General features: G+C 39.2%; 1 protein-coding gene and 1 long non-coding RNA gene across 2 annotated transcripts in view; one reads left to right on the top strand and one right to left on the bottom strand.

Annotated features, from left to right (window-relative positions):
* Positions 1 to 27,698, top strand: part of LOC139768328 (uncharacterized) — a 126,121-nt gene that overhangs the window by 8,153 nt on the left and 90,270 nt on the right. The gene's annotated exons all lie outside the window — the stretch shown is intronic.
* LOC139768304 (irregular chiasm C-roughest protein) overlaps positions 1 to 27,698 on the bottom strand; it is a 132,513-nt gene that overhangs the window by 26,414 nt on the left and 78,401 nt on the right. The window contains exons 2-5 of the mRNA XM_071698361.1: positions 25,526 to 25,869; positions 10,549 to 10,781; positions 2,607 to 2,807; positions 659 to 768 (exon numbers count right to left, since the gene is read on the bottom strand). Coding sequence (XP_071554462.1) covers positions 659 to 768; positions 2,607 to 2,807; positions 10,549 to 10,781; positions 25,526 to 25,869 — 888 coding nt within the window. The remainder of the gene's footprint in view (positions 1 to 658; positions 769 to 2,606; positions 2,808 to 10,548; positions 10,782 to 25,525; positions 25,870 to 27,698) is intronic.

The following is a 27,698-nucleotide window of genomic DNA, read 5'->3' as shown; positions in this document are numbered from 1 at the left end:
GAACCGATCGTTTTAAGGAAAGGGTAGCTGATACGAGTCGGATCGCTTGTATACGTCATATTTTATTTGCGCATGCAAAAAGGGAAGTTTCGGTTTAGATCTCGAGACCGCTCTCCAGCAAATATTTTCCCAACAAACACCCGAAAGTTTGGAAAAATAATTCAGACGAGAATTAAAACGAAACAGTCGATATTTTACGGCTGATTACGATGATTTCTGACGTAATACGTATAGGAATATTTAATCGTGCGTTATTTGCGATTTCCGGTATTAGCCTTCTTGTCCTATTATCAATATTTCGCTTGTTGTATGTTAATTATAGGTACACAGAGGGTAACTATTAAGTAACCATTTTGAAGCGCGCGTTCAGCTATATTGACTTTATATTGAACAACGTACCGAGGCGACCCGATTTAGAGTAAAGTTTGGATTATCGTAAATCCGTCTTACTTGATTTTTAATAAATAATAATTAATTTAACAATTTTATCAGTTTTGTACGTTCTTACAACAAAATACAATTTTTATGATCTTTGGAAGCTGACATAAATCCATTAAATTATTTTACAAAAATTCGATTAGGAATTGGGTATTTAAATCTTGCTTGTTCCGATATTAATGAAGCATTAAGTCGATATCTTATTCGTGTTTTTGCTTACCTGTATTCTACGTCGGGTGGGTTGGCCTCGGCGCAACATTTGAACCTAAGCTCGGAACCTTCGACAATGCGATCGATCTTCGAGAGAGACACCTTCGGTGCGTAACGTACCTGAAAACAAAACGCGTAAATCGCCTTCCTCCGTTTTCCAGGCTCCCTATCACGCGGAAATCGAACGCGGTCCGCTCGATATTATCGTCGCGCTCTCATCCCGAGGTGTGGGCTACGTGTGCGTAGCCCGGAATAATAATGATGCATATCCATTACTGCGCGTTTGAAATTTTCGAAGCGTTCGTTACATATTTCACAAAGGAAATAGGGAGATATATCCCGTAGTATATCACTCAAACTCGATACACTTCCAGAATTGAATGAAATTTTACCTGTTCGATTGTAAGAGCTTGTCCGAAATCTTTTATGGACATGTATTTATTACATGTTATTTAAAACCCTATCCCTTTTTAAGGCTATCGCATGATTTTAAAGTTAGTACTGTGGTTCGTTTGTAGGTACTGCGTGCTTCTTGCATTTATCGTAATTCCTTTTATCGATGGATTTTTTTTACCAAGTTTTCTTATATCAACAATGTTCAAGTATTTTTACAAGCGACTGAAAATGAGTACTTTCTCAATTTTCGATTCAAGAGAAAAGTTTAATTTTAAAAGCGCTATTGTGGTAACAAAAGCTTATTCTGCGAGAAACTTTTCGAATTTATTTAAACAGAATTTTAATATCTAAAGATTTATACAAAAGTATTTAATTTAGTATTAAAAATTTTCGAATTTATTTAAACAGAATTTTAATATCTAAAGATTTATACAAAAGTATTTAATTTAGTATTAAAAATCGATCAATATTACATTAAAAGATTTATTCGATTAAGTGAACAAGTAAAATTTGGTTAAACTACGTTATATTTATTCGATAAAATAAACAAGTAAAATTTTAATAAATTACGTTACGTAATCTGTAAAAAGATTATACAATAATAACAGGTATTTTAATAGAAAGCGACTCTGAATTGTCAAAAATTTGCTACTAAAATACAATAAAGGCGAGATACTCTCTTTCTCCGTATATCGAGAATTGATTCGCTTTGTCGACACGTGCGTGGATGATAAAGAAAAAGTACGTCGAGGAAATAGGAGTTCGCTCGAACTCGCTTGCGTAAGAATTGCTTCCAATTAGGACGATATTAACGTCGAACTTATATTAGGAGTCGTGAAAAGCGCGGGTAATATATCCGGCGCAGTGTAAAAGAGTTAAGTAATAACTCGTGAAAATTTTCTCTGCAGGCCGGCGCGGTGCGTTCTTAATATCGCGCCGTCCTCGTCGTCGCCGTCGCTGTCGCCGTTGTCGTCGCAAATTCGAATGTTCCGCCCGGGCAAAAATCTCCGCGAGTTCGCTTCGTTGCCCTTTTCCATGAAACTATTTGTTCCCTTTGCCACTTCGGATAATGGAGTCTACGTCTCTGAAGAAAAGAGGGCGGAAGTAGTACCCGGAGAACGCGCCAAAGTACTCGCGCGCTCGCAGCACGAAAGTTGCGCCAGCGGATGGCGATTACCGCGCGCTAACCGCTTCTCAAGACACGACGTTAATTATTATACGTCGCCTCGTTACCCTCGTTACCCTCCCCTCTGCCCCTTCCCCCCTACCCCCCATCCCGGCCTCGCTTTCGCGCGACTCGCGTTAATTTCTTCCTCCGGTCAGCGAGTAAAAAGAGCGCGCGCAAAAGACCAGTAATTTTATTTCCCTTTAAGCGAGATTTCTATCTCTTCCCGTTTTCTTTTATTTTCCTCTGATTTCTCGACGTCTTGCTGACACGGTTCAGAGACTTATTTCAGGACTTATTACCCTATATATTTCACGTAACACTGGCTTAAGCTCGGAGAGCTATTATCAGAATCGTGGGTGCGCTGAGCACTTAGGTACCAATTACTTCTACGTACCTCGACGCGAAGTTTGGCGCTTTGCGGCGAACGATCCGCCATATTTTGACTTTGGCACGTGAAAGTCGTGTTGTCGTGATCCTTCCGCGGCATCACTCTCAGGACGGACTTTACAGTAGTCAACGGACCGTTATCGTACGCCTCCTTCGTGGTTTTGATGCCACGGTGTAGCACGTTGCCCAGTCCATCGATCCACGTGATCTGCAAGAAACGTTACAGTTAAAAATAGCGTCGCTCGAGAAAACACCCGCGTCAGGGAATTGACCCGTGACCGGAATTCTTATGCTTTTATTACCATAATGTTGCCCGTGGGACTTAAAAACTTGAGGTTTTTTTTTCTAAAAGGCTGCAGCTCTTTTAGGGAAACATTCCAACAAAAATGCAAGCCCATTTTGACGTTATATTGAAGGTAATTCGTTGCCATTTATCTTAAATAACTAGTTGGAATAATATATTATATATTTTCTTAATATATTCCGATCAAAATAGACGCAAAATTTCGAAAATTTCAACCAATATCCGCTCCCAATTTGCACAATTGTGCTTAAAATTTTCACGACGTTGTTTGCAGATAAAAACCAATATAGCCTCGGAGTTGTTGGGGAGGGGACGCGATTCGCAACGATCAATTAATGAAGTTGCGAACGAATTTCCGTGCATAATGCCGTAACATGATTGTTCTGCCGGGTCGGTTCAAACACAATTGCGCGCGTATGTGCGTGCGTGTCGCGGAAATCAAGCTTATCGGCTCTAATTAGACACCTCATGCGAGAGTTCCTGCTGTTCGTTATCGATATGAGATCTCCGGGCTGCAAGTGCCGCAGCGTCCTTCCGCGTTCGCCGCGTTAGGTTAGGGATCACTAGAATAATCGTATTCCCAGTCCCATACAGTGTCGCCATTAGAAATTACAGTATGGCCCCATATCATGATTTATGTACTCTTCACACGATTTTTGCGATGTATCAACATTATCGCAATTTCACCGGCGCGGCGGACAGATTATCTATCGGATATATTCTGCTTTTCGGGGCGTTCCGTGATTACGTTCCGATAATTTCGTTTCTTTTTCGGATTAATCAGCAACGTGCAATCTGTCGCACTCATACTTTTTAATAATATTCATCTGATATATTAATATTTGTGCAATCTCTTATAATTTCTCTGCTATTAAAAGTGCGAGGAAGTATTACAATGTCTAATTAGAATATCTGCTTTGGAATGTCAGAAATAATTATTGAATATTATTCTCAGGGAAACGTTCTATAAGTGTCAATATAATAAATTACCTCGAAATACATTTTCGCAATACGGAATAAAAGGATTCAGTAACTGCAGTTGGTTCTATTTTTCACTGTTAAGTGAAATTCAGAAATATATACGATACTATTGTTAGTTTGCCACCCACAATCTATAATGTTAAAATCATAACATATCGGATCTAGCGCGTGATACTGCGCGATTTCACAAACATGTGTTGAGATATTTTTAAAACGTGAGAGAAATATCGGAAATCGACAGCTATACGATTTACGCGAGCTTGCCTTCTTCCGTGCAATCAGCGCGTCGAATATGCTTCCCGTTGACGCCTTTCTCGCGAGGCAGATTCGTTTAGTCGCTTTTCTAACTGCGGCCTCCGCAGGAAATCGATCTCGTCCGCTCTAATTAAGAGTTCTGCGGTCCCGCGGTGCAGTGCCATTTACTATTGTGTCACGAATACGAATGAAATTACCGTGCAAAGTGCATCTGTCTAAAGGAGCGAGAAATCAGAGCATTTTTGCCCTCTCCTTTCTCTTAAAATTTCCTCATAAAATATATAGCCTCATAAAACTCATAATATAATTAACTTTCACGAAATGCGTTACTTTTAAAGGGAGAATCCGGAATTTCCGAAAAAAACGGAAACATTTAAAGGCTTTACAATAGAAATGGGATAAAATATTATTAAAATATAAAAAGCTGTATTAATGGCGGTAACAGTATATGAGAGCCCCGCGAAAAAGTATCATTTGTCGCAAAATTATGATTATGACATAATCCCGTTTTTATTTCAAATCTTTATTTTATGTTTCAATAAACATGGCTCCAAAGCTAATCTCCATCGAACGCTCATCCCACTTTCCTGCTCGCTTAATCATCCGATATTCAGTTTTTACGTTTTCACGTATTAAAACGTGTATTTCGCATTTTCTGGTCGAGAATGGCAGAAATACACGCGCAGCTGGTTGCCCTCCAGGCTAGAGATTTCGAGGCGCGCGCGTCCAGCTTTATTACGAAGCATATTGAGAATCGTATCAGGATATCCCGTAGCGGTTTTCTCTGGTAAGATGAATAGATTCACAACTAATAATTTCCCGTGGGCATCCACGTGCTCCCCATCCCCCCCCATCATCCTCGCACGGACCATTCGCACGATGGACAATAGCTCTGAAAGTGGAGTTATGGAATGTGGAATAAGCGGTGCGGCCAGGTGAAGAGAAGGCACTAGTAGTAGTGATAGTAATAGTAGTAGTAGTAGAGAGAAAGAGAGAAGCAAAAAGAGAGAGAGAAGGTGAAGAAAAGTGGAGGCAGGGACGGGAATTGCGCGAGTAAATGCCCTATTCCGTTGTTGGAGCTGTTTAATTACTAGTTATCAGTTGAAAGGCAAACGGAGGGACGCGCGAGAGAGGGTGCGCGCCCGACAGCGGATCGAGGAAAGAAGAGAGAAGCGAAATCGGATTATGGCGAGAGCTGCGAAGCATTCGACTGTGGTGACTCTGAATTTCTAGCGGAATTGCACCGTTCCTCCCCTTCTCTCTCTCTCGTTCGCTTTTTCCCTTCCGTGCGATTCGCCTAATGAAGGCCGATAAGGCCGCGATAGATTCAGCAATATCGGCGGCTTAGAGCTAGCGTCACCCGACCGGGCATCGTAGAGGGAATGAGATGGCTTGTACATTAAGTCGTAAAATCGAGAGATCTGCATTTATTAAATGTTTCCTTCAATTTTATCGCGCGCAGAGATTCCCGAGATTTCTCAAGTTGAATTAGTCGTCGTAGTTATGGCAAATTGTTGTTGTTCGCAGTTTAAAACGTCGATATGTATAAGTGTATGCGTATATTTCGTACGTTTGCTGAATACTTCTCGTACAATGCAATATAAATAGAGGAGGATAATACCTGGTAAAATAAAAGCAATATTACAATCCTGCCTTAAGGGAAACTTGCGGTATCTCGTGAGTTTTGGCGGCAATACGATAGGAAGTCTTAAAACTTTAGCGTTGTCGAGGAGACGAAGAAGGCGAGATAGGAGGTGAGAGATATCATCGGGGTGAAAGTGTACGGAGTACAATGATTCAAACAATTGCGTGAGAGTCGTGGCAAGTAGACGTTACGTGTTTGGGAACAATTATTAGACGCTGTTTAATATTAATCTCAAGATTATACGCGACGAAGACAATTTCGCATTTACCCGCGACTTCGTGAAAATTATTTCGGAAAATCCTTCTGTTTTATTCATCCCCATAAACTTTCCGATGCGCGAGGCATAGCAAACGGAATGCAAAGTCAAGAACAAGCGAATTCTAAGAGTGCAGTCTACCGAATATTTAATTAACCCGTCTTAATACTATAACTTTCTTTTGGCGCGATGTATTTATGTGGTCATTCTCTATTTTCTTTAAAAGATTTCCTCAAAAGACATTTAATATATTCTAATTTTTTATTATAGTATACATTAGATGCAATATATTTTAATTTATTACAATTTGATATGATATAAATTAAATTAAATTAGATTTTATTGGAGATGTATCCCGGCATTCTCGGATATGGTAAACAAGTATTAGGATACACGATTGGAGATTTATTTCTGTCTCTTTTGAGATATGCAGTTTAAAAAAATTGTAAACATGTTTTCAGCAAGAAACTTGTGCCGATAACGCGGCATTCATTTAGCTCGATGCAATCATTAAAAAATGTCCAACGACAAGTAAAGCAAGAGCGAATAAAAATCAAATATAAAAATGCATTGCCGGATGTAACCGTTCGTCTACGGTAGCTCATAAACCGATAACAGATTTTCGCCAGTCCGAACTCGCCGCCAAAAAATTTCGTATTTTCACGATAGACATTAATGTAAAAAATTTTGGCTCTTGCGATAAGTGTCTATTAGAAACGTCTGTAGGCTGTGAATATGTCGAAAATCGAAACGTATCATGTATTTCTATTGCTGACTTCCGTTTATTTTATGACCTTATCCATTTTACTTTTCATACTCTGATAATGCCGCACGTGGTACGCGTAGAAAAGCGGTCTAACAATGAAACCGCACGAACTTTACGCACGATATCGCGTGATTAGCGCTCCACTCTTGCCCTCTTGCACTAACGCTTTCACTGATCCAACAATGCATCGGAATTTTGCGAGTAGCTTTCGCTCCATTTTTCCGCCCTGTGAGCGGATAACGTTGAGTCACGTCAATGATCGATTATGAAGGTAGTCTATTGTTTAACTGAACAGACCCGAGCGCAATAATAACGCAATTAACGAAAATTCGCGAAAAGTACTATTGTCGAGAAATTAATTTTTCAGTTTTGTAAGTGAGCAATTTTAACGAAGCTAAAAGCTAAGAGTAAAATTTAGACATGAACGAATAATTTAAACAAATGTTTGTAAATTTTACGTAACAGTGTATATTGAACAAGTATTAAAAGTATAGACATTGGCATTAACTAATCATTATTTTGCTCAAAATGTAATGGTTTGTTCAGCGTTGTAAAAATGATTGATATTTTATGGAGAGAACAGATATTTTAAAAAGTTTTTCATTATTCATGATTTAATATATTCTTTTCTATTAGTACACCGCTTTTTTCATCATGCTTTTTTCATTCGTGCATTTCGATATCTATAGATGTGTGTGTATGTGTGTATGTGTGTGGCCATTAAGCGCATCTTATGGAACTTTTCATAAAACGATTGAAATAATGGTCGGATGAGAATTTCGCCGTATAATGAAATTCGGATGTTGTGCACAGCCTATTTCCGCAATAATATTTGTAACGCCGGAGAATATCGATTTAATTAATGGGCACGCAAAATGTGGTTTCGCGGTAATGAATAATGCGAAAATGAAGCTCTCATAAAATATGATACTTTTCACGAATTTACACGATTACGATTTGACGCATCACGAATTGCAAACCAAATTTTTAAGAAAAATTTACGCAATCCACGATATACAATATGCAACGTACACAATATAGCCAACGTTACAAAAGTCATATTAAATTATTTCTCTGACTAGCGATGCCATTTATTTTGACCATTAATATTCCACCAAAATTATGGAACTTCTGTAGGATTATGTGGTTCAATTTTCCATCAGATTGCAGTCGACCATTTTAGTCACTCTATGATTTAATGTATTCTTTTTGTATGCCGCAGGAATACATTCAAAATGGATATTTTTTCCTATTTAAATATTCCGTGATCATTACTCGCGCGAGTCGATACGTCGACTCTCCAATCGCGCCATTAATCGTCGGATTTGCATAATTTTAATTAAAAAGCATGTGTTTGCGAGCGATCGAGAAACAAATTTCATTAAATTCTTCGCCAGTTGCCGATTAACTGGCTGCTCCTGCTAGGCTGAATTTAACATTAACGACAGTGACAACGTCGGGATCATATTTATCTGAGAGTAAAATTCGTGTTAGACAGATCTGTGTCCTTGGCATATGTCGATATTTACAAAATGTATTGAATATACGTTTCGTAACTTCTAATGAATTTCTCGATTGTGATAATAAATTATCTTATTTATTTCCTAGGTTTAACATGCAAAAGATATGGCTATAACTGCTATAAGATTTACATAAAAAATGAATACTTTGAGTTTCAAGTATAAAATATTGTTTTATGCGTAAGAAATTTTCTCTCTTGCAAGTAACTTGTAAATACCTTCGGAAATTATTTAAAAATTTTGTGCAATACTTTTAATTTAACATTTCAACCACTTGTTATCGTGATTATTGTCTGTTTACGATTTTGTTAAATAAATTAATCAATTCCAGATGAGTCAATAAATTTCTACGTGAAAGACGGTCGAATGAGTAGATTTGGAGCACCCTGTACGTATTGTCTTGAGAAAAACTTCTTAGCGTGCAATCGTAATGGAAAGTTATGCAGCCGTGATAACTTCCGATGTTGTTAGGGCCCACATAGCCGAACTTCTGCTATGTAATGAATGAAAATAAAGCGCGCCGTATGAAATCCGTAGGCGGTACATTAGCGTAATAGAAAACCCTTATCTCCAGAGCAGTTATTAAGTTTAAGCTCTTTTATATACGGATAAACTTCCTTTTGTCACGAATATTATGGAAATACATCTTGCAGGCTCATGAAGCTAACGAGAACTTTTTCCTGGTATTACGTGTGTCTCGTAAAGCAGTCACTTTGGATTGAGTGTGATGATATATCAAAATCGATTTATCCATCCTCTTTAATGATATTTTATGCAGGAATAATTGTATAATAGCGTACCATATTATGTTATCGCGATTATTACGGTAAAAATATTTGCCTTAATGTAAAAAATGCACGCGTATTATCGAGCTATTATTGCGCGGTATCTGAGTGTAAAAATATATAATAACTGCTAATGACACTAATTTATACCAGTATATAGCTTGTACAATAGAATGCAAAATCCATGAATTTATTGTTCTTTCTTTTTTTTTGTTTTTCAAACTGATTCGTTTCTCGAACTCGTTATATCGATTCGCGTATTACGTGTCAAACGTGTGTATTTTATACGTTTATAAGTTCAAGAGGGGTGGAATTGTGCAAGAGCAATCAGTATTAACTGACAGGCTAGATGTATAGGGACATAGGTAACCCACATAAATCTCAGGCTCACCGAGCGTGGTTCGAAGTTGTTTTTGTTGCGCGGAACCACGCGTTCTGCTGAGTGGACTTCGCAGCAAGAAATGCAGCCCTTAGCTTCGGCCCCGGCCAGATTTTCAGGGCAGATTCGGTACTATTTACTAAGGGTGTCGCGCTTGGATTCTCGCTTTTAGTTCAATCAATCAGTTAGGAGTAATAATGCGGACCGTATTCCTTCACGTTATCTATTCCAGCAGTTAAGATCCGTCTGACACGAAAGCCCTCCAATGGATCTAATTTGACATCGAGCAATATCCGGCCACTCAGCAATCTGTCTAGCTTCACGCGACAAAAGAGCTTCGAATCACGCTCCATCGATTTGACATAAAATTTGATAAAAGTTAATCGTGAGAAAATAGTTCGTACCTTGTATTTCTGCGTAGCAATCCGCCACGAACAAGGGAATTTGATATGTGGATATGTTCATCCTGTTTTATGACCGATCCGTGACTATAACTCAGTTTATATATATATATAGAGCCACGTTAAGATATATTATTACATATAATGCAATATATCATATAGCTCTAGATATATTATTAGATATAGTACAAAGAATTATATATAATATATTTTCCACGCATTACGTTGATATATTCATCAGAAACATATATAAGTCGAGTTTTTTTAATATTTATTTTTCGTTTAGAATCGCGATGGATAATCTATCACAACAAAGAGCCGTTTTCGGAAACAAAACGACGAGGATATATACGCCTAAACGTAAAATCAATCGAGCGTAATCTTCGAGGCAGCGTACTGCCCATTGCCAAGGGATATCCGTGAAGTTTCCAGATGCAATTGCCGGAGGTTGCTTTCACGATTAATCCGGTCTAATCTCAGATAATCCTATCGATATATACACACATACATATATATATATATATATATATATATATATTATATTAGGCTATAATATATATATATATATATATATATTAGGCTCAAAGAGCGAATATATATTATATATATACGTTAATAAAGATGCCAGAAGATACGGAAAAGGGAAAGGGTACTTGCCTCTGCCGGCGGTTTTCCGGCGCTGCTTATGCATTCGATCACCAGCTCGCGATCTTCGGTGGTGACGAGGAAGTCGCCTTGCAGGATCTTCGGCTTCTGCGGTGGCACTAGCACGCTTAGCTTAGCAAATCTCGATCGTAAAGCCGGCTGTCCGTCGTTTGTCGGCGAAGCCTGACATTGATACGTGCCATCGTCCTCGAGTTCCACCGGATATATGTGCAGCGAAAAATCGCCTGAAAGCAGAAAAAAATACGATCAATATTGAACTCTAACATTTCGCATCAAGTTAAATGTTGATAAGGTATTTTCTCATAAAGCTCTCACTGGAATTAAAATCACATTCAATTGATGTAAACATTACTCTAACATCAATTTAATTTGAATCTCTATTATAAAGATATAACAATGGAGAAGATTGAAAAATTGTGGTAAACGATGAGATCTCTCTGAATATGTATTTTCTTTCAAAGAAAATCTATCCTAAATTGGGTAAAGAATCTATCACTGCAATACAATGCAAAGTGGAAATAATCTCTATATTATATGGATACTCTCTGAATTGTAGACAATGGAGGAGATCGAAAAAACGATATCAACTGCAGCGGAATATGTCAGTCGCTTACGGCATAGCGTCGGAACGCAGATATAGAATTTATCGTGGCGCGGTTTTATTTTAAATTCGTCGCGTATTCACGTGAACTGTCAGGAACCAGCCAGCTTGATAACTACCATCGACGAATTAGAGCGAGCTCATCGTACTGTGAGAAAGTCTCTCTCTTTTTCCCTTGCGTCCCCCCTTTCATCTCTTTCTTTTCTCTTCCCGGTGATTTTCGACCACCGCCACCGCTGATTCTCTCGTCAAATCGCGAGAATACGCATTGTCTGTCGAACGAAAGTGGCGTCGTCGTTCAAAAGTATCGCGAGCTCGTCGATTCACGCCAAGTCGCATCACGTATCACGGTAACGTATCGTGCTCGAATAAATCCGCGTCACTTGTACAATTTATCCCCCTTTCCGTGTGTGCCGTTTCCTTCTTTCGCACATCGGCACTTTTTTTCCCCTCCCTCACCGTCCCGTTGGACCGTTCTCTTGCTCCTTCTCGCGGATCGATGTCACGCATGTATCCCGATGGCTACATATATAGTATTACGCTTCTCGGATCCACGAGCGGAGCAAAGCGAACACGACGAAGGATACATTCCGTGAACACGAGTGCGGTGGTCGAAGGGACAGCTCATGGCCGGACGGTAGAAAAATGTAATTGTCAGTCTCCGTGCGTGCGTGCGTGCGACGCGGAATAATTTCCACAATAAATTGCACCTTCGCGATAAAGCCGGTTGACAACGGCGGCGCGTCCGACCCGGGGACGCGTTAAGGCCGGTTTCCGCTTAGATGTCAGCCCTAATTTACTGCCCTTATATGTGAAATATAAAATTTTACAGAAAATATGAAGCAAGTAGATAAATGTATCTCGAGACGATAATTTCATTTCCATGAAATTATCAATTTATTTTTAAAGATTGATATATAAATAAGTATTATAAGCCGCATAAAAAGAAGAAAAAAAAAGTTATTAAATTTCTATTTAAATTTTATAACTAACAAAGATGTTGAATTAAGAAAGATTAATTTTATGTAACGAAATTAACATATAAAATATAACACAGTTTTAAATACTTTATATTATTCTCTCTTTCTCTCTTTCCATAACTACAACACCAGATAAAATTCGTTATTTAATTTGACATTCTATTTAGCACCTGTACTATAGAACACTATGGACCATGAAACTCTATAAATAATTTTTTGATTTATTCTCTGTTAGGACAGTATGTCCCTTGATTGTTGCGCTTCTGTTCAAAGCTACGGTGGCTTATGCCCGATGAAACGTGTATGAGCCGCTCGTAATACCGCGCGTTTCAGCCGTTAAACGTCAGGGCGTTATCGAAAATAATTTCCATAGGAAATTTTGTGCGGTACGGTGTGGGATGACGCGAAAAGCTTCGCCGAGTCACTCGTCCGTGATGGTCGCGCGAGTAAAATTGACGAGCGCCCTTGCATTAAATGATAAAGCGTTTTTTTTCTTGGAATCTTTTTACATTCTATTTTGAATGCGGTGGCATATTTATTCGCTATTTCCACCAATGTGCCAATGATCAACTTATCCTTTCGAATCGTACAGCTTTATCGAACGTACTTTATTATGTAAAAGTGATTTAGCCCATCAACTAGTGCAGTTCCAAATAAATCAGATTTAAAATTTCGAAGAAATATTTTAAGCCATTTTTCTTGAATGCCGTGCGATATTGAATTTGACTTTAATCACCCCTTTTTTTAATGTAAAGTTTCATATTGCCGACCCAGCAACTCACTTTTTTTCAAATTTCACGGTTTAACTTATTTTTATATGATACCTTCCAATTAACGTAAATCGAATAGTGGAAACCGTAACCGAGCGATAAAGTGCATTCACCTATATCCATTCGTGGAAGTTAAAAGCCAATTGAAACGTACATTTTCTTGCTAACTACAATTAACGCTTCTCTCAGGATCCCCGTTGAATAAACTTTCGAAACTTTGACATACAGCACATTGTCCGTAGACTTCTGTAATACTACGATAATTACTTTCGCTAGATATAGTCAATGTTATATATCGCGACGTCAGTTAGGACGATCATCTATAATGCCCTCATAATCAGTTGAATTTACTTCAACGAACGTAACTTGGTAATTTTCGTGCTGCGAACTTTTGGCATGCTATTGTTTGCGCAGCTGATGATATATCGTACGACTTTGTAAAATAACTTTCTCTTAAAAGATCTACATTTTACAATTTTCTTTTATGTTAAGTTTACTCAGAGTTGTTTCGAAACGTTCCATAACGATAAATATTTAAACTAGTGGAGTTTGTTGTTAGAATACTGCATTGGTTGTGCAAGTGCAATATTGTTGAACAGTGTTTTTCAATCAGGCTTTTTCGCAAGCTCGATAAATCTACGTTTTCGATATTTTCGTTTTATGTTGTTTTAACTTCTTTCTTCTCGAGATTACTGCAAGGTATTATATAACGATAACACAAATGTAGATATGCTAGCAAAACTGAGAAATATGTCTTGAAAATACCGATAGAAATTTTTGTATTTATATTTTACTAATTTGTATCTTCTTTTGCTTTTTTTTTACTTTTATATTTACTTATATGTATATGCGATAGCTTTAATCTTTTGTATTTCGTACGTATTTTGTACGTTTCATTTTCTTTATTACTTTTTGGTAATAATATTATCCGGAAGATGGAGGGTTTCGGTGAATAGCCAACTAGATGAATGATGGTGACAACTTCTTATTTACAAAATGTTAACGCACGTCAGTGTTACCGGGTTAGGAACTTTTACGGAAGAGATCCTCGAATACTACACCTGCGCGTCAAGTAAAGTTTGTTGCATTAAGCATGAAAAATTATAATGCTAGAAAACTTTGACGCCAGACAGAAGTGAAGTGAACCCTGATTATATTAAAACTCCCCGCCGAATTTTTTGAATAATGAATCGTCGCTGGTGTTCGATTAAAAAAAATGATGAAAACTCGCGAAACTTTTGTAATTATAGAATGTCGCCGTTTTGATCGTAATAAACCGATTGCAATTAGCAATTTTAACTGATTGCAATTATTCGATATTTTCCGAGAAATATCTTACCAATTTCGTGTTTTATTGCGTCAGCGTAACGCAGTTGTTTGATATAGCGCTAGAATTCTGGTCTTCGTGCCATAATTTGAGAACATTTCCGATGTAAGGGTCCGACGTAAAAGCCGGACAAAGGAGAAAGGATCTTTTGGTAGCAAAGGTACGAGAGGAGCCGTGAAGACTTATTCGATGTGGTGGAACAATACATCGCGAGCAATTAATTAACTCTCGCGTTGTCCGCTCCGCTACAAACAGCCATAATTAATTTTAATTACCAAGAGTCAAGAAACGAACATTGTATCATAAACCGTTACGATTAATTACAATTCGCTACAGTTAGCAGAGAGTATAATACTACGGCGTATTTTAATCGACTAAAAATCGCGAAAATCAATATTCAGCTTCTCGCGGGACGATAATGCATGGCAGGTGAACAAATAAGAAAAAGATGATCGCGAAAATAAAAAGGAAATTAATGTTTTCTGGATAATATGTATTTAATGTATTTGCTATCAGTAAATATGTTTATCGATTTAGCAAAGTGTGTTTGTGCCAGTAATAATATTTAATATTTAATATTTAATATTATAATAACACGATAATGGCGAGCCCGACGTCTACGACATATATCATTTGATTCTACATTGCGAGACATTGTAACGTATAAGAACATTCTTCTTAAGCACCGGGGTCGGCTTTGCTCATTAATATCAGTTGAATTTTACAAATACGATCTCAGCGTCGAGAATGTAACAAGCCCAAAGTTTGCGCAGCAGAGAATTTCACCCTTCCGGATACATAATTTATGCGGGTACTCGGCTTTCTCCGTTGCCAGACTTGGACATTTTATGCTTCAAAGGGCATAAAAATGGCGACGATTTAAAAAATTTCCATCGTGTTCTGACGTCCGCAATTTTGTATGTCGAAGTTGAGATTGTCGTTTTTAGAAAAATCGCGTACGAGACACAGGTACATATCTCGGAAGAAGGTTATGCGGCAATATTTGTAACTTGAATACTAAAAAAGTAGTATATTGCAACGGAGGAACTTATACTAAGAATAACAGCGGAGAACATGGCAAACAGATTTTCCCTGAGGAACGTCGTGAAAGAAATACGTCTGGATACCAAAACTTTTTCAAAAGATTCGATACGATACATCCGCGGTAAATATGAATTCAGTGACGTAAAATAAAAAATAAATAAATAAATATTTTTCCGATTTTGCGATTATATAGCGATGATTCGTCTTAGAGTGTATAAATTGTGTGATACCTATCAAGAAATTAATTAAATCGTGGACATCGCGTCATAATCAAGATAGTCTTAACACAAGGCCATTAATCCTCTAACCAGAAACGTGGTGCTAGTTGTTTCGGTAAACTCTCCCCCTCCCCTTTCTCTCCCTCAGTTGGCTCTGTAACTAGACAAACGGCGTAATGATAACATCGCGCGCGGTTACCGGCCTTTATTGCAATACGTAGTAAATCACACACGGCCTAACTAACAGTGGATTGTCTTTACACGCGATGCGATTACGCTGCAAATTTCGTTCTTCGCTACGGTGTCCGGTCGCTCGGTTTTCGCACCACGAAAAACCAGGTGCAGGGGCGGTGAGGGCAAAATGTAAAAAAAAAAGGAGTGAGCGTTCGATAACTCGGACGGTGCGCGCGAAAGCTGCGAAAATATCGAAAACGTAATCCGACGGGGTTTCCCCGAAGCTCTCTGATATACGTTCGCGAGAACGGCGGCCGCGAACGAGCCTCGTAAAAGCTTGTGTGTTTACTGTCGACGAGGTTGCGCGCGGATTCGGTCTCCCGGCACGAAGTAATCGTGTAATCAGCGGGCGCGGCTTTATCTATTCTGGCATATCGGCATTTGGTCGGTGCGGCGGTTGGTAGTGGTAGGATTCGCGGTGTTCGAGTCGAGGGCCGCAAAACGGGCAAACGATAACATCCTACGGACACAACGGGGCACAACGGGGTTGTAACGCGGGCGCGCGGGTCTTTATCGCGACGATAAATCAGCGCTCCGTCAATAATACGGGGCAGGCCTTTCGCGTAAGACGTCGGGTGCCGTGCACGTTAACACGCGGCACACGGACGAACGGACACACGCGGGACGTGCGCTAGGCCAGTTAGGTCGGGTATGTAATAGCGGGGCCATAATTCCCTCCGAAATTAGTAACGGTTAGGCCTACAAACGGCCGCTAGGCAAGCGAACGCCTGCCGGACGAGCCAGTCGTGACATTAATCGCGTCTGTAAATTTCACGAAAGCACGGCCGGGCATAGCTGTGCACTTGGAAACTCGCGGTGAGCTTCGTCCTGGCGGGGGGTGGGGATGAACGGGGGGAGGACATGGCGCGATCCGAACAAACGGCATTAGCGTTCGTCCAGCCGAGCGGATTCGATCATCGAAGAAAATCGATACTCGTGAAACGACGGCTGCCGTCGACACCGTCCACTGTTGATTCTGCCGTGACGACGTAATTCTACACGGATATCGATTCAAAAAGAAGGTCGAGAAAGTCAGGGATTATACTTAGATGGACATAAAACATTCACAATCAGTTAATTTAGGTCCATAAATCAGTCTTGATCGGAAAGTGAGGGCAACTATTTATTTCAAGTCAGATATTTATGTATATCAGCTTTCTAAGATTATAAAGATATGCTATTACGTGTCTATTTTCCATCTCGACGTTAATTGAGATTTTTCTAACACAGGATCACGTACTCGCGCACCAAGATTTACCTTGAAATATAGAAATGTCTATCTATTTCGAATTTTCTAAATTAGAATTAAGCTTACGTATATCTCCTATATCACGGTTGTGGCTTGACTGTACCAGAGGCAAATATTTGTCGCATTTTCCTCAGCGTGCCGGCCACCTGGCATGGGCTAATACATCGTTACAGATAGTTATCCTTTAATCGACAAACCAACCATACATCCTAAGGTCGCAACAATTGCCAATTAAGCGCATCTGGATATCTGATTGGTGTTAACGTAGACCTCTATTCGCGCATGTGCAGCTGGAAATGCAGCTCCGAATTTGCTATCTCGTCGTAGAGTGAACATTACCATATGGATAAGGCAAGATTTCGGTAAAAGTGCTTTAAAGCTCAGCTCCGAAATGCGGTTGAATTTTTCATGCCACGGTAGAACATGCTGACTGCACACGATTTGCCATATATATTTAAACATCACAAAATCTTCTTTTTTTAAATATCTTTACATTAATCAATAATATTCATAAAATAAGCGTGACTGTTTGAAAAATTTCAATCGGATGTTAATCAAGTTTGTTTAAAAAATGAGGCAATAGAGCGACGTGTATAATTATGAGTAAATACGCATTTATCTTTGAGGTGTTCTGCTACACGCGAGAAAAGCTTCAAAACACCGGTTTAATATTTACAATGATGTAACGCCATTATTCAGGCCAATTATCGCGGCGATATGGTCTCGCGGATAGTTAGCAAATAGAAGGAAGATGGACGATATGTGATGATTACCACAATGATAGTACAGAGCGACAGGTCTCGAAATTATACTCAGCTTTTGCTGATGCACAACGAGGTTCAATCGACCCTATTGGCCGACAACGCCGACGATCGTATTGATTTCGTAAACCAACCGGCGTATCGTGGTTTCTCGTTGCGGTTCGGAATTCGCTAAAATTTCAGTATCATATGCTCGTTCTCGTTATTATTTTGGCACCGATGACGATATTGATTTGCAGCGATTTGTAGCGAAGTACATTCACGACATTTCTAGCGAATTAAGCGCGCATTAGTAATCGATGTGTTATTTATGAGAATTCGATTATTTCATCTTTCTAACATTGGATCGCTTTTATTAATCAATTATTTTGTATACGTATACGCGAGAGGTTTTAATTGATTTACGCTTTCGTATACGGCGAGCCTGATGATTAACCACAGGGCGATGGATTTCGGAGCTAAAGGAGATTAGTTGAATTTGTAGCATTTTCACAATTTACACGATTAATGCGCAAGCATAATGAAAAACAATTTTTATCCTTGTCCTTAATCACTAACGCGTCTAATAATATATATGTACTTCTTGAAGCGACTAAATGTTTTTAGTTTTAGTAAAAATTTAATTCTTTTAATTTTATCGGGAATAAAAAAAATGTAATTCTTAATGATTAATTTGTAACAGAAGTGCATATCTTGCGAGTAATAATACAAGCTCAAGAAACTAGAATTGAATCCGATACTTTATTAATACTTCGTGAAAATCGATCATGCTAATATTTCAGTCGATTGTGTAATTTCATGTACATTTGAATGTACTTGCATATTGCCGTTATACATATGTATGTGTTCGATACATTCAAAGATTTGTAAATACTTAATACAATGACCTACATAAGTTCTGTAAATAGCGGAACTAAAGTATAATAAGGTTTATGAATATATCATCTTAAAAATAAGTAACAGACGTAAATGATTGTGTCAGTAAAGTAATTTCAAATTTTATATTTCAAATTTTTCGAAATGAATCGAAATTTAATATAATAATAAAGGCTCACAAGATTAAACTGCTCGACGCTCCATTTTCCCCGATTGAATCGAAATTTCATTAAATCAGGATGTTTCATATCAAATGTCAAGTAACTGCAACTCTTAATTAATTGCATCTCAAATCAAATTTTCTCTAGCAATAGAATTTTATCGAGAAATTTATAACTAAAGAAAAATGTAGTGGGTTCAAAGTGTCCTGTGTTAAATTTATGTTTTAACTGCTTCGCACATCTAAGGGTCGTACTCCATAAAAATTACGTGGACTTAACCGAGATTTAATCAATTCACTATCTCTTTCTAGTTTTGTCTCTGATGAGAAACGGAGAATGAATTAAAGCTCAGTTAATTTTTACTAACGTTTATGGGAGCGACCCTAAGCCAGGCGCGCGAGTTACGATTTCTCACGGAAGATTAAATGAAATGTCGATAAACCGCTTACTTACACGGAAAATAGTTATGCGCGGTCGACTTGCTGATCTTTCAAGTCTGGTCTATGTATATAATTTCATTAGAGATGACGTTCTTTTTCCCCCTCTTTTTTTTATCGAGTCCATTTTCATTATCTCGGCGTTAGACGCGACATCTGCTGAATAAGAATTCGCGATATCCCCGCCAGAAATAGAAGGCATGGGCGGAGGTTTGCGATTTAAATTACGTCGGCCGAAGTGTGTATCCGGCAGAATATAATATCTGGCTTGTGTGCGAGCGTGGTGGTAGTGAGAAAAATATACCGCGGGAACCGGTAAGGTCGATTAATCGGCCGCAGTTGCAGCGGCAGGAGCGGCTCCGGATCCGGTCGAGCAGGTTGGGCGCCCCCGATATTGCTGCCATTGCTGCTGCCGCTGCCGCTGCTTCTGCAAGCGATCTTAAAAGTACGGATCTCGTACGTATGGAGAACGAATATTGCCGGAATTACGTTGTATGCTTATAATTGCGTCAATTAATATCAGGTGGCCTGTGCGGCGGCGATATCCGGCGCTAATTATCAGAGTGGAACGCCCTCTGATCCAAGATAAATTTACGCGAGTCGGCTAAAATCTTCGATAGATTTCAAGTGATGTTAGAAATTGTGCGCTATTTTATGTAGCTGTCTCAAAAATTATGTGTCTTTTTTTTAATGTGCAATAAAATACATGTGCAAATCAATTAAAATAAATTATACATATAAGAATTACGAAGATATACATAAGGATACGAAATAGAAACTTGAGATTTTATTTATACTTCTATTATTTATCAAATACTTAATACGTATATTTATAACGTTAATAATAAAATACGATGATGAAACTGCTCTTCTCATAATTTAAAAGCAAGTCGCAAGTAGGACGCTATTTTTATCGACTCCGTTTATCGACTGATTAATTGGCTAGACAACAGTCGGACAGGATCTGGTCGAGCAAGTCACCCCACGCTGACTGCTAATTTCTCGGAAGATTTTACCGCGGACGGAGAGAAAAATAAAGAGATAATAACATTTTTCTGAATACTTAAGATTTACGAATCAAATGTAGTACCTAAGATATACTGACCTGTTTTGCGTAACGTGATGTTCACCATCGGATCGAAAATACTTTAAAGGTCAAAGTTTCTTCGTTATACATTAATAGCAGCTTTATAAAATTTTCTTAAGATTCCCTTGAAAGCCATTCATCGCGGTAAAGCGGTATCGAACGATAACCATTATTTCTATAACGATAACGAGCTAATTGTTAAGAGTATAATTAAGTTGGCAGTTTAAAATATGCAAATTTTTACTAAACAATCACGCTCATTAAATAGACGAGACGATTGCCTCGAAAAAGAGAGAAAGTAGAACGCGCCATATTTTTGATCAAAATCTTCGATATTATTACCTCGTTAAAGCTGGGTCAGTTTTGCTTTAGGCATGATCGCTTCATCGATTAAAATCTATTTAAGCGTATGCTTACGTGAATAACATCCGCCCGGGGTAGAAAGATATGAAATCGATAATATCCGCAGAGTAAGTGCGGAGCGCCGCCGATTGCCTCCGTTCCGGCAACGCATCCTCCCCCAGTCACCTGTTATCGTAATAAATTCGTCCGAACGATAAGCTATTTCTAATACCAACGATCGCACACCCCGAACCCTTAATCGCACGTATCTCAGATCCCTTAAAGACATATCGTATTACATGCGACGTGTGCCGTAACGCCCGTAACAAGGTCGAGCGCGTCCGTTGCCACGCAGGCGCGCTTTATCGAAGGTGGAAATTATGACCTCGTGTACGTTTTTCCTTTCCGTGCGCCCGTGAGCTCGCGAGAAACAGGTATATCGAGCATGTAACAGAAGCGACCGCGGCGGGGGTATCCGGTCAAGCGGCTGCGGCGCGTTTCGCAGCTGGGTGCCCCGCGGCAAAACGCGACAACGCACCGCGGCGCGGCGCGGCGCGGCGCGGCGCAGCGTAGCGCAGCGTAGCGCAGCGCAATACAACGCGATGCGCTCTGCAACTTCTCTCGTCGCATCGTCACTGCCGCTGCCGCTGCCGCTGCCGCTGCCGCTGCCGCAGCTGCAGCTGCAGCCACCACCGCCGCCGTCGCCGCCGCCGCTACTGATCTTATTGATCTATGGTAGAACCATTAACCATCAGAGCGTGCACCGAATGTTTCGGAACTAATTTAAACTTAGCCGCTTCTCCGCCCGCGGCATACACGACGTCGAATTAAAGACTTCGCTCTATCGCTACGCTATCGTGTGTATATTGATATGTGCGAGCCTTCGCCGATTAAAACGACCGCGACATGTTGTGATTCAGTTTGCGACATCTGCTCCCGTTGGCGGTTTGCTCGGATATTGATATATTTCAAGGCGCATCTGCTTATCTTCCGCAACTCGAGACATGTTGGTCTTGAAATAATTCTGTGAATTACAATTAAATCATATATAAATTGAAATTAATATCGCGTAAAATAAAGAACAGAAAAATTTTTACAGAAAATACATTCTGAATTATTCCTGAATTTAGAGCTTCTTCCTAATCGAAAGCTTTTTATCGCAGTAATTCAATTCTCGTTACTTGATACTTTTTTATTATTTGGATTTAGTACATCATTTTTTTGGGAAAAAAAGAAGCATTTTATAGCCTCGTGCTAAATGAATGATATAGAAGCTGACACATTATTTAGTAAGATTGATCTCGATGGGCTTGCATTGTGGTCATACGAGATAAAGCTTGAAAATGTCGAGTTTTCTTGATCCCCTTTACATTCGAATTAAATGATGGAAACGTTAATTAAACGGGTTTTCCGATAGTTAATCATAACCTCGCCACCGGCAACGAACACTCACACTATGTTCTGCACTAATTAACTTTCGGATGCATACACCTAATTTTTTCCTGCACCTTCGATTAATTTTTTTTCTGCTGGTGGATAATTTTCAGACCGACCTTAATCTACATTTTTGCAGCGTGGTGCAGCATTTTTCGAAAAAAAAAAGAAAAAAAGAGAGAGAGAGAATTATTTTGCTTTTATTTTAATTGCTTCAGTTCTTTATTATGAAGCCTAGGGTTAGAAAAGACGGCGTCCAAAATATAACAACATTGTGATACAAATATACTGTATAGAGCCCGGCATACTAAATCGACAATAATTTTATGGAAATCAAGTGTTGCTATCACGGTACGTGCCATAGAGACGATGGGACGCGCTTATATGGAGAAGAATGAACGAGGACCAAGGCATCGTGCAACGGCATATAGTTACAAGTATATTATGGTTTCTCGGCTTAAACTGGATTTCAAACGCGCGCGAGCGTTATCGTCCCAACACACTGTGATTGTTGGGGAAGTCCGCGTATATACGCACCGGGGAGGCACACACGGCGCGGCGGTGTGTCAGTTTAAGGATATAGTGCCACCTGTACCTAATCCTACTTTTGACTGACGCGTCGTCGTCATCGAGTTTCACGAGAGATCCTTGTAAAGAAAACTTTTTGCATAACTCGATAATTCCTTTCGAAAAATTATGCTCAATTATTCTCGGATAATCGCGCGAAGAAATATAAAAATCGTATTGAAGTATTCACACGTGAACAATTGTATTCGAAACTAACTTGTGCGAAAAAAATGATATCTAAAAAAAGATAGCGACATATTTGACGTGAACATTATTGTTATAACAACGAAAACATTCGAATAGAACAGCTTATCGCTGACAATTTTATTAGCCAAATAAACGTAATGCGATATCTTTTTTTTTCGGGCTATAGGAATATTGCCGAACAATGTAATATTTTTTAACATATTGTGAATGCACGAAATGGAATATCGGCATGGAACGATACAATATCGTGGGATCACTCTATCTTCGGCAAGCCCGGCGACTAATCCTGCACCCGGCAAATACCGTAACCGAAAAACGAATAGAAATAAAAAAATAAACGCCGCGTTCGCATATACCGTTCGCGTTCCAATATGCCGACGCGCACGAGCAGGACAGCTTCGCGAAACACGTTACAAATTTTGATTGAATAAACGTTGGATCGTTTCGCTTTCGGCGCGCTGATTTTTGCGGAATTAAATGACGAATGCAGCGAGAGCGCGGAAAGATACGCACCCGTCGAAAGACAATCTATATGTTGAAAGAGATACAAACGGATGAAATAAACCAGTTCACTGCTCCGCCTCGCGCGTCATTACGTGAAAAAGCTCCGTTTTTTATCGCGGCATGCGCGATTAGATCGCGCGTTGGATCATTCCGTTATAATATTAGCAGAATTGGAACAACTTTACGGGTTCTCGTCGCAGTTCGATTTTTACTGTGTTATGCTTGTACCGTTTTTCTTTTATTCACTTGCTCACTCGCTCATCTGCTTATTGCCTTTGTCACTTCGAGATCAAATATGACAACGATATCTCCGTTTATTCGCAACTATAGACTTTACATCTCGTTTGCTCGAAATAAATTTTAAAATTAAAGTTTTTTTCCGTCTTATATAGATTTGAAAGAAAATTTTGCGCTGTTATTAAACTGTATAAATTACTTCTATCTGTCATGTTGGAAAAATTGACCGCAGTACAATTGTGCCATTAATTTTTTCACCGCGGTCCATCTCTGTCATTATTATTACCGTGATTTGCTGTCCGCGGTAAGAATATTTCATTCAGGTGTGCTTTGTTATTTGCGTTTGTGTCTCTCGAGTTTATTCGCGAGCAACGCTAACATCATCAGCGTTCTCGCTACTGAGTCCGGAGACGTGAACCGTGAAGGTCTTTATTTGAACATCACCCTTTCATTTGCCGACACAATTTACTGATTGGACGAAATTCTCTATGCCCTCGTTGCTTTTGCCATTACACATTTTGAATTAATTCACCTACGAGTATACATATATATGCCGTTACATATTAAAAATTCTGCAATAAAGAATGTCGTCTCGTGCGCCAGGTTGCGTCCCAGCGACTATTTTGTATATGGAAACGTTTACACGTGTAAAATGTTCCTATACCAGCAAGTGTTACGAGTGTTGGGCGGCATTTTTTAGTAACTCGTTAGGAAACTAATTTAACTTCGCAGTAGCTTTTAATGCGAACTGCATCGGCTTTATGCGACGTAGTCGACACAAGAGTAGCGCGAGGTCCATCTTTGTTTTAAAGCGTGCTAACGAAAGAGAACCTCTTTCGGAAGTGCTGTAGTGAAGCGGAAATGATGGTACAACTGAAAAGGAGGTCATTCCTCGCACAAAAAGAAGCTTGAAAGTGCGAAATAATTTTTTTTTTTTTTTTAAGCCATGTCGGCAGCGGTTGTCAAAATATAAATGAAAATATATACTTTTTTGTTAAAAAAATAAAGCTTATTTTACGTTTTTCTTTTATGTATATATATTTTTTCTTTTATATGTATATATAACTTTTACAGTATCTTAAATTATTTTATGCTTGAAAAAATGTTTATATGATACATGAAGAGATTATCCAACGTTAAAAAAAAGATTCTAATATTTAGAACAGAATTTCTCGGAAATGCAGTCACATGTAAAAATATACAAATGTAAAAACATACACTGCTGACCTTTTTGTCGTGCTACGATTTCCATCTCAGATATATATATGTACCTCATTATTTACTGTGGATATTGCCTTTGAGAATTTACTACACTCAAGTTTTGTCTCTCTTCATGCATTATGCGCGAGTGTCGCTACGTCCGCAAATATATAGATCTCTAAAAGCGACGGGAAATATTTTTTCATGACGCGCGAGAGTCCTATGGGCCAACCGGACGAATGTGCGTACACTTTTTCGACACGGCAGAAAATCAATACTTTGCGGCCGGAAATTGAATTTGAACGAGTAAACATGCTAGCGACGTATTATAGTGTATGTTTATATACTGTATAGATTTTTAAATAATCCTTTGCCAATAAAAAGTAGTTTTATCAGTAGAGAATTTAAGCACGCTCGGGAGAGCATATATATCGAAGAACATTAATATGATCCGCAATTAGCGTTTGAAACGTTATTTCACGAATTTCAATGCTAAAAAATTGTTCAAATTAGCTATCCAATGAACGGATTTCCCCAATCTTTTTCCCGTAACGAAAGTTAAAACAACCTTTCTAAAGAGCCTGAGACAGGAAGCTTCATATTAATGTAATCGCAAATCGCACTGTATTTTGCATAATTGCAGTATCTGCGAGCATGTTACACGGTTGGTGAAGGAATCCATTTCAGCGTGAAAATAAAATTTCCGGAATTATCTTATCCACTCATACTTGCCTTCTTCGTCGCTACCGATCATGGCGTATCGCTCGTATCCGGTGAGATTCCTGACCGCTCCCAGGCCAAAGTCGTCCTTGGTCCATTGAATGGGCCCCTTCTGATCGAGAACTCGGCATGGAAGCGTCACCCGGCTGCCAATCACCGCGGTTTGATCCATCGGCTCGATGGCGAATCGCTGATAAACTACTTCCGTCGTTGTAAACGGCTTCAGCGTCGACGCTAGCACGGACGACGCGTTTGTCACGTTCGTAGCTACCACTGTCTTCGCCTCCATTGTCATCAGCAGCGAGAGGCAAATTATTAACGGTACCCTTCTTCGCCCGACTCTCCTGCTCTCGTTCCTGCGCAATAGATAAAAAAGATTTATTAGATTAATCGCGTGTACTTGTAAAAATTTGATAATTATATAATACAACACTAATTACTATTTATTGATATTTTTTAATTCCATATCGTAAAGTGGAAGTATAATACGACGTGATATATAACTGATATAAAATTCAAACATATTTTCTATATCAAATTTGACTGAACATAATTTATATTAAGAAAAAAATCAATAAAAATGTCGTTCTTTACTACATATATATGTGAAATGTTCGATCTTGGAATATTCGATCTTCTAATTGAGACAGCATGAAAAGCTGTCGCTTTCTTTTCGTTAATTTCTAGCGTGCTTTCTTTCGTTTTCATGTCATTTAATGAGCATGTGGGTTGTCGTTCCTTACTCATTTGCTTTCTTATCTAATTTATTTTTATAGTCCCTTCGGATTCAAAAACGGAGTTAGAGGGCAAGGCGGCACCGGTGTCGTAAAAGAGGCGATAAAAGTATTGCCGGGTGCCAGCAATTTAGTATTGGAAGCAAGGGTCTACTCATACACGTATACATGCGTATGTAGCTAAGAGCACATATGGAATTGCCATTATGAGGGAAGCTTTTTTACGACGGTAATATAGTTTTGCCGTGAAAATATACTACGTCTTAACAATTATCGCGCGGAACGTTTTACGGAGTATTAAAACGGGCGATATCCTATCGGATAAAAAAAGCGGCAGTGATCTTTATTCAGAACTAAATATAATTCAGAGATAGCTTATAACTGGCGAGCTGTTCAACTATCATTCCTTCCCATTAGGAACGTTTCCTAGGAATCGATCGTTTGACCCTTTCTAACAAAATTCCTCTCGTTCCAAGCCTCTCATTCGGCGACAGCATAAAAAGATCAAGAATGCTGATTGGCCTTTTTATCTGAGCACTGGTGTCTGAGACTCAACGGTATTTCTTAATTCAAAGCTTATGCGATATATAGATTTCGTTCAGTCTTTCACAGATGAACCTAATAAAATTATTACGTAAACTAATTTTAGCGGAGATTAAGAATCGAGGAATTTCAGAGACGAGTGCTTCTAACAGATTCAACATTCAACATGTTGACTTTGAGCGTTCAGAGCTGCGCGCTCATTAACGTAAACTATTAACCGTTATTATCACTTTGCAAAACAAACGGAAAGTGCACCACTCGCTCAACCGGATCTCTCAAACGTCTCATCGACCTAATCGCTAATTAATTTTCGTCGTGTCATTTATATTCGTATCGGCTATCGTCCGTCATTTAATAACGGGAACAAGATGGCACTCAGCTTCTACTCTCCTCGCTCCGTATCTCGCGTCTGTGTGCGAGCCGCTCTTCCGTCATCTATCTACGTTTCCTCCGTTGCGCCGTTCTTATTCGTCGTCGGTGAAATGATCGATAGAACTGAAAATCGCTCGAGGAGAGATTCTTGAGAACGATGTATCGTTCTCGTATGTCTTGTCGGGACTCGTGCGGTCTTCGCACAGACGTGGCGCCTCGCCGTCGCCCTGTGTTATCGTCGAAGCCGTTCGTTATACTGAAGTTGCGTCCCCCCCCCCCTCTCTCTCTCTCTCTCTCTCTCTCGAAAGAGAGGATCTCGCTTCCTCTCGCGCGGTGTTCCTCGGAGAGGAGCGAAGTTACCGGGGTTCTCTCTACAAGCTAAGCGTTTCTTGTTACATCGTGTTCCGTTGGTTAGCAGATAGAGGATGTCGTAAGACGACGGCTCATACGATATCGCACGCGGGTTGCTTCTTATGAGCTCAATAGGATAATAACCCCCGCGGCAGCCGCTGCCGCCGCATGTCCGCCCGAATGCT

This window comes from Temnothorax nylanderi, unplaced genomic scaffold (assembly GCF_030848795.1).
Source record: "Temnothorax nylanderi isolate EJ_2023f unplaced genomic scaffold, tnyl_v1.0 TNYL_tig0015_pilon, whole genome shotgun sequence".
In the NCBI taxonomy this organism is placed as follows: domain Eukaryota; kingdom Metazoa; phylum Arthropoda; class Insecta; order Hymenoptera; family Formicidae; genus Temnothorax; species Temnothorax nylanderi.
This window is presented reverse-complemented; position numbering and strand designations above follow the sequence as displayed.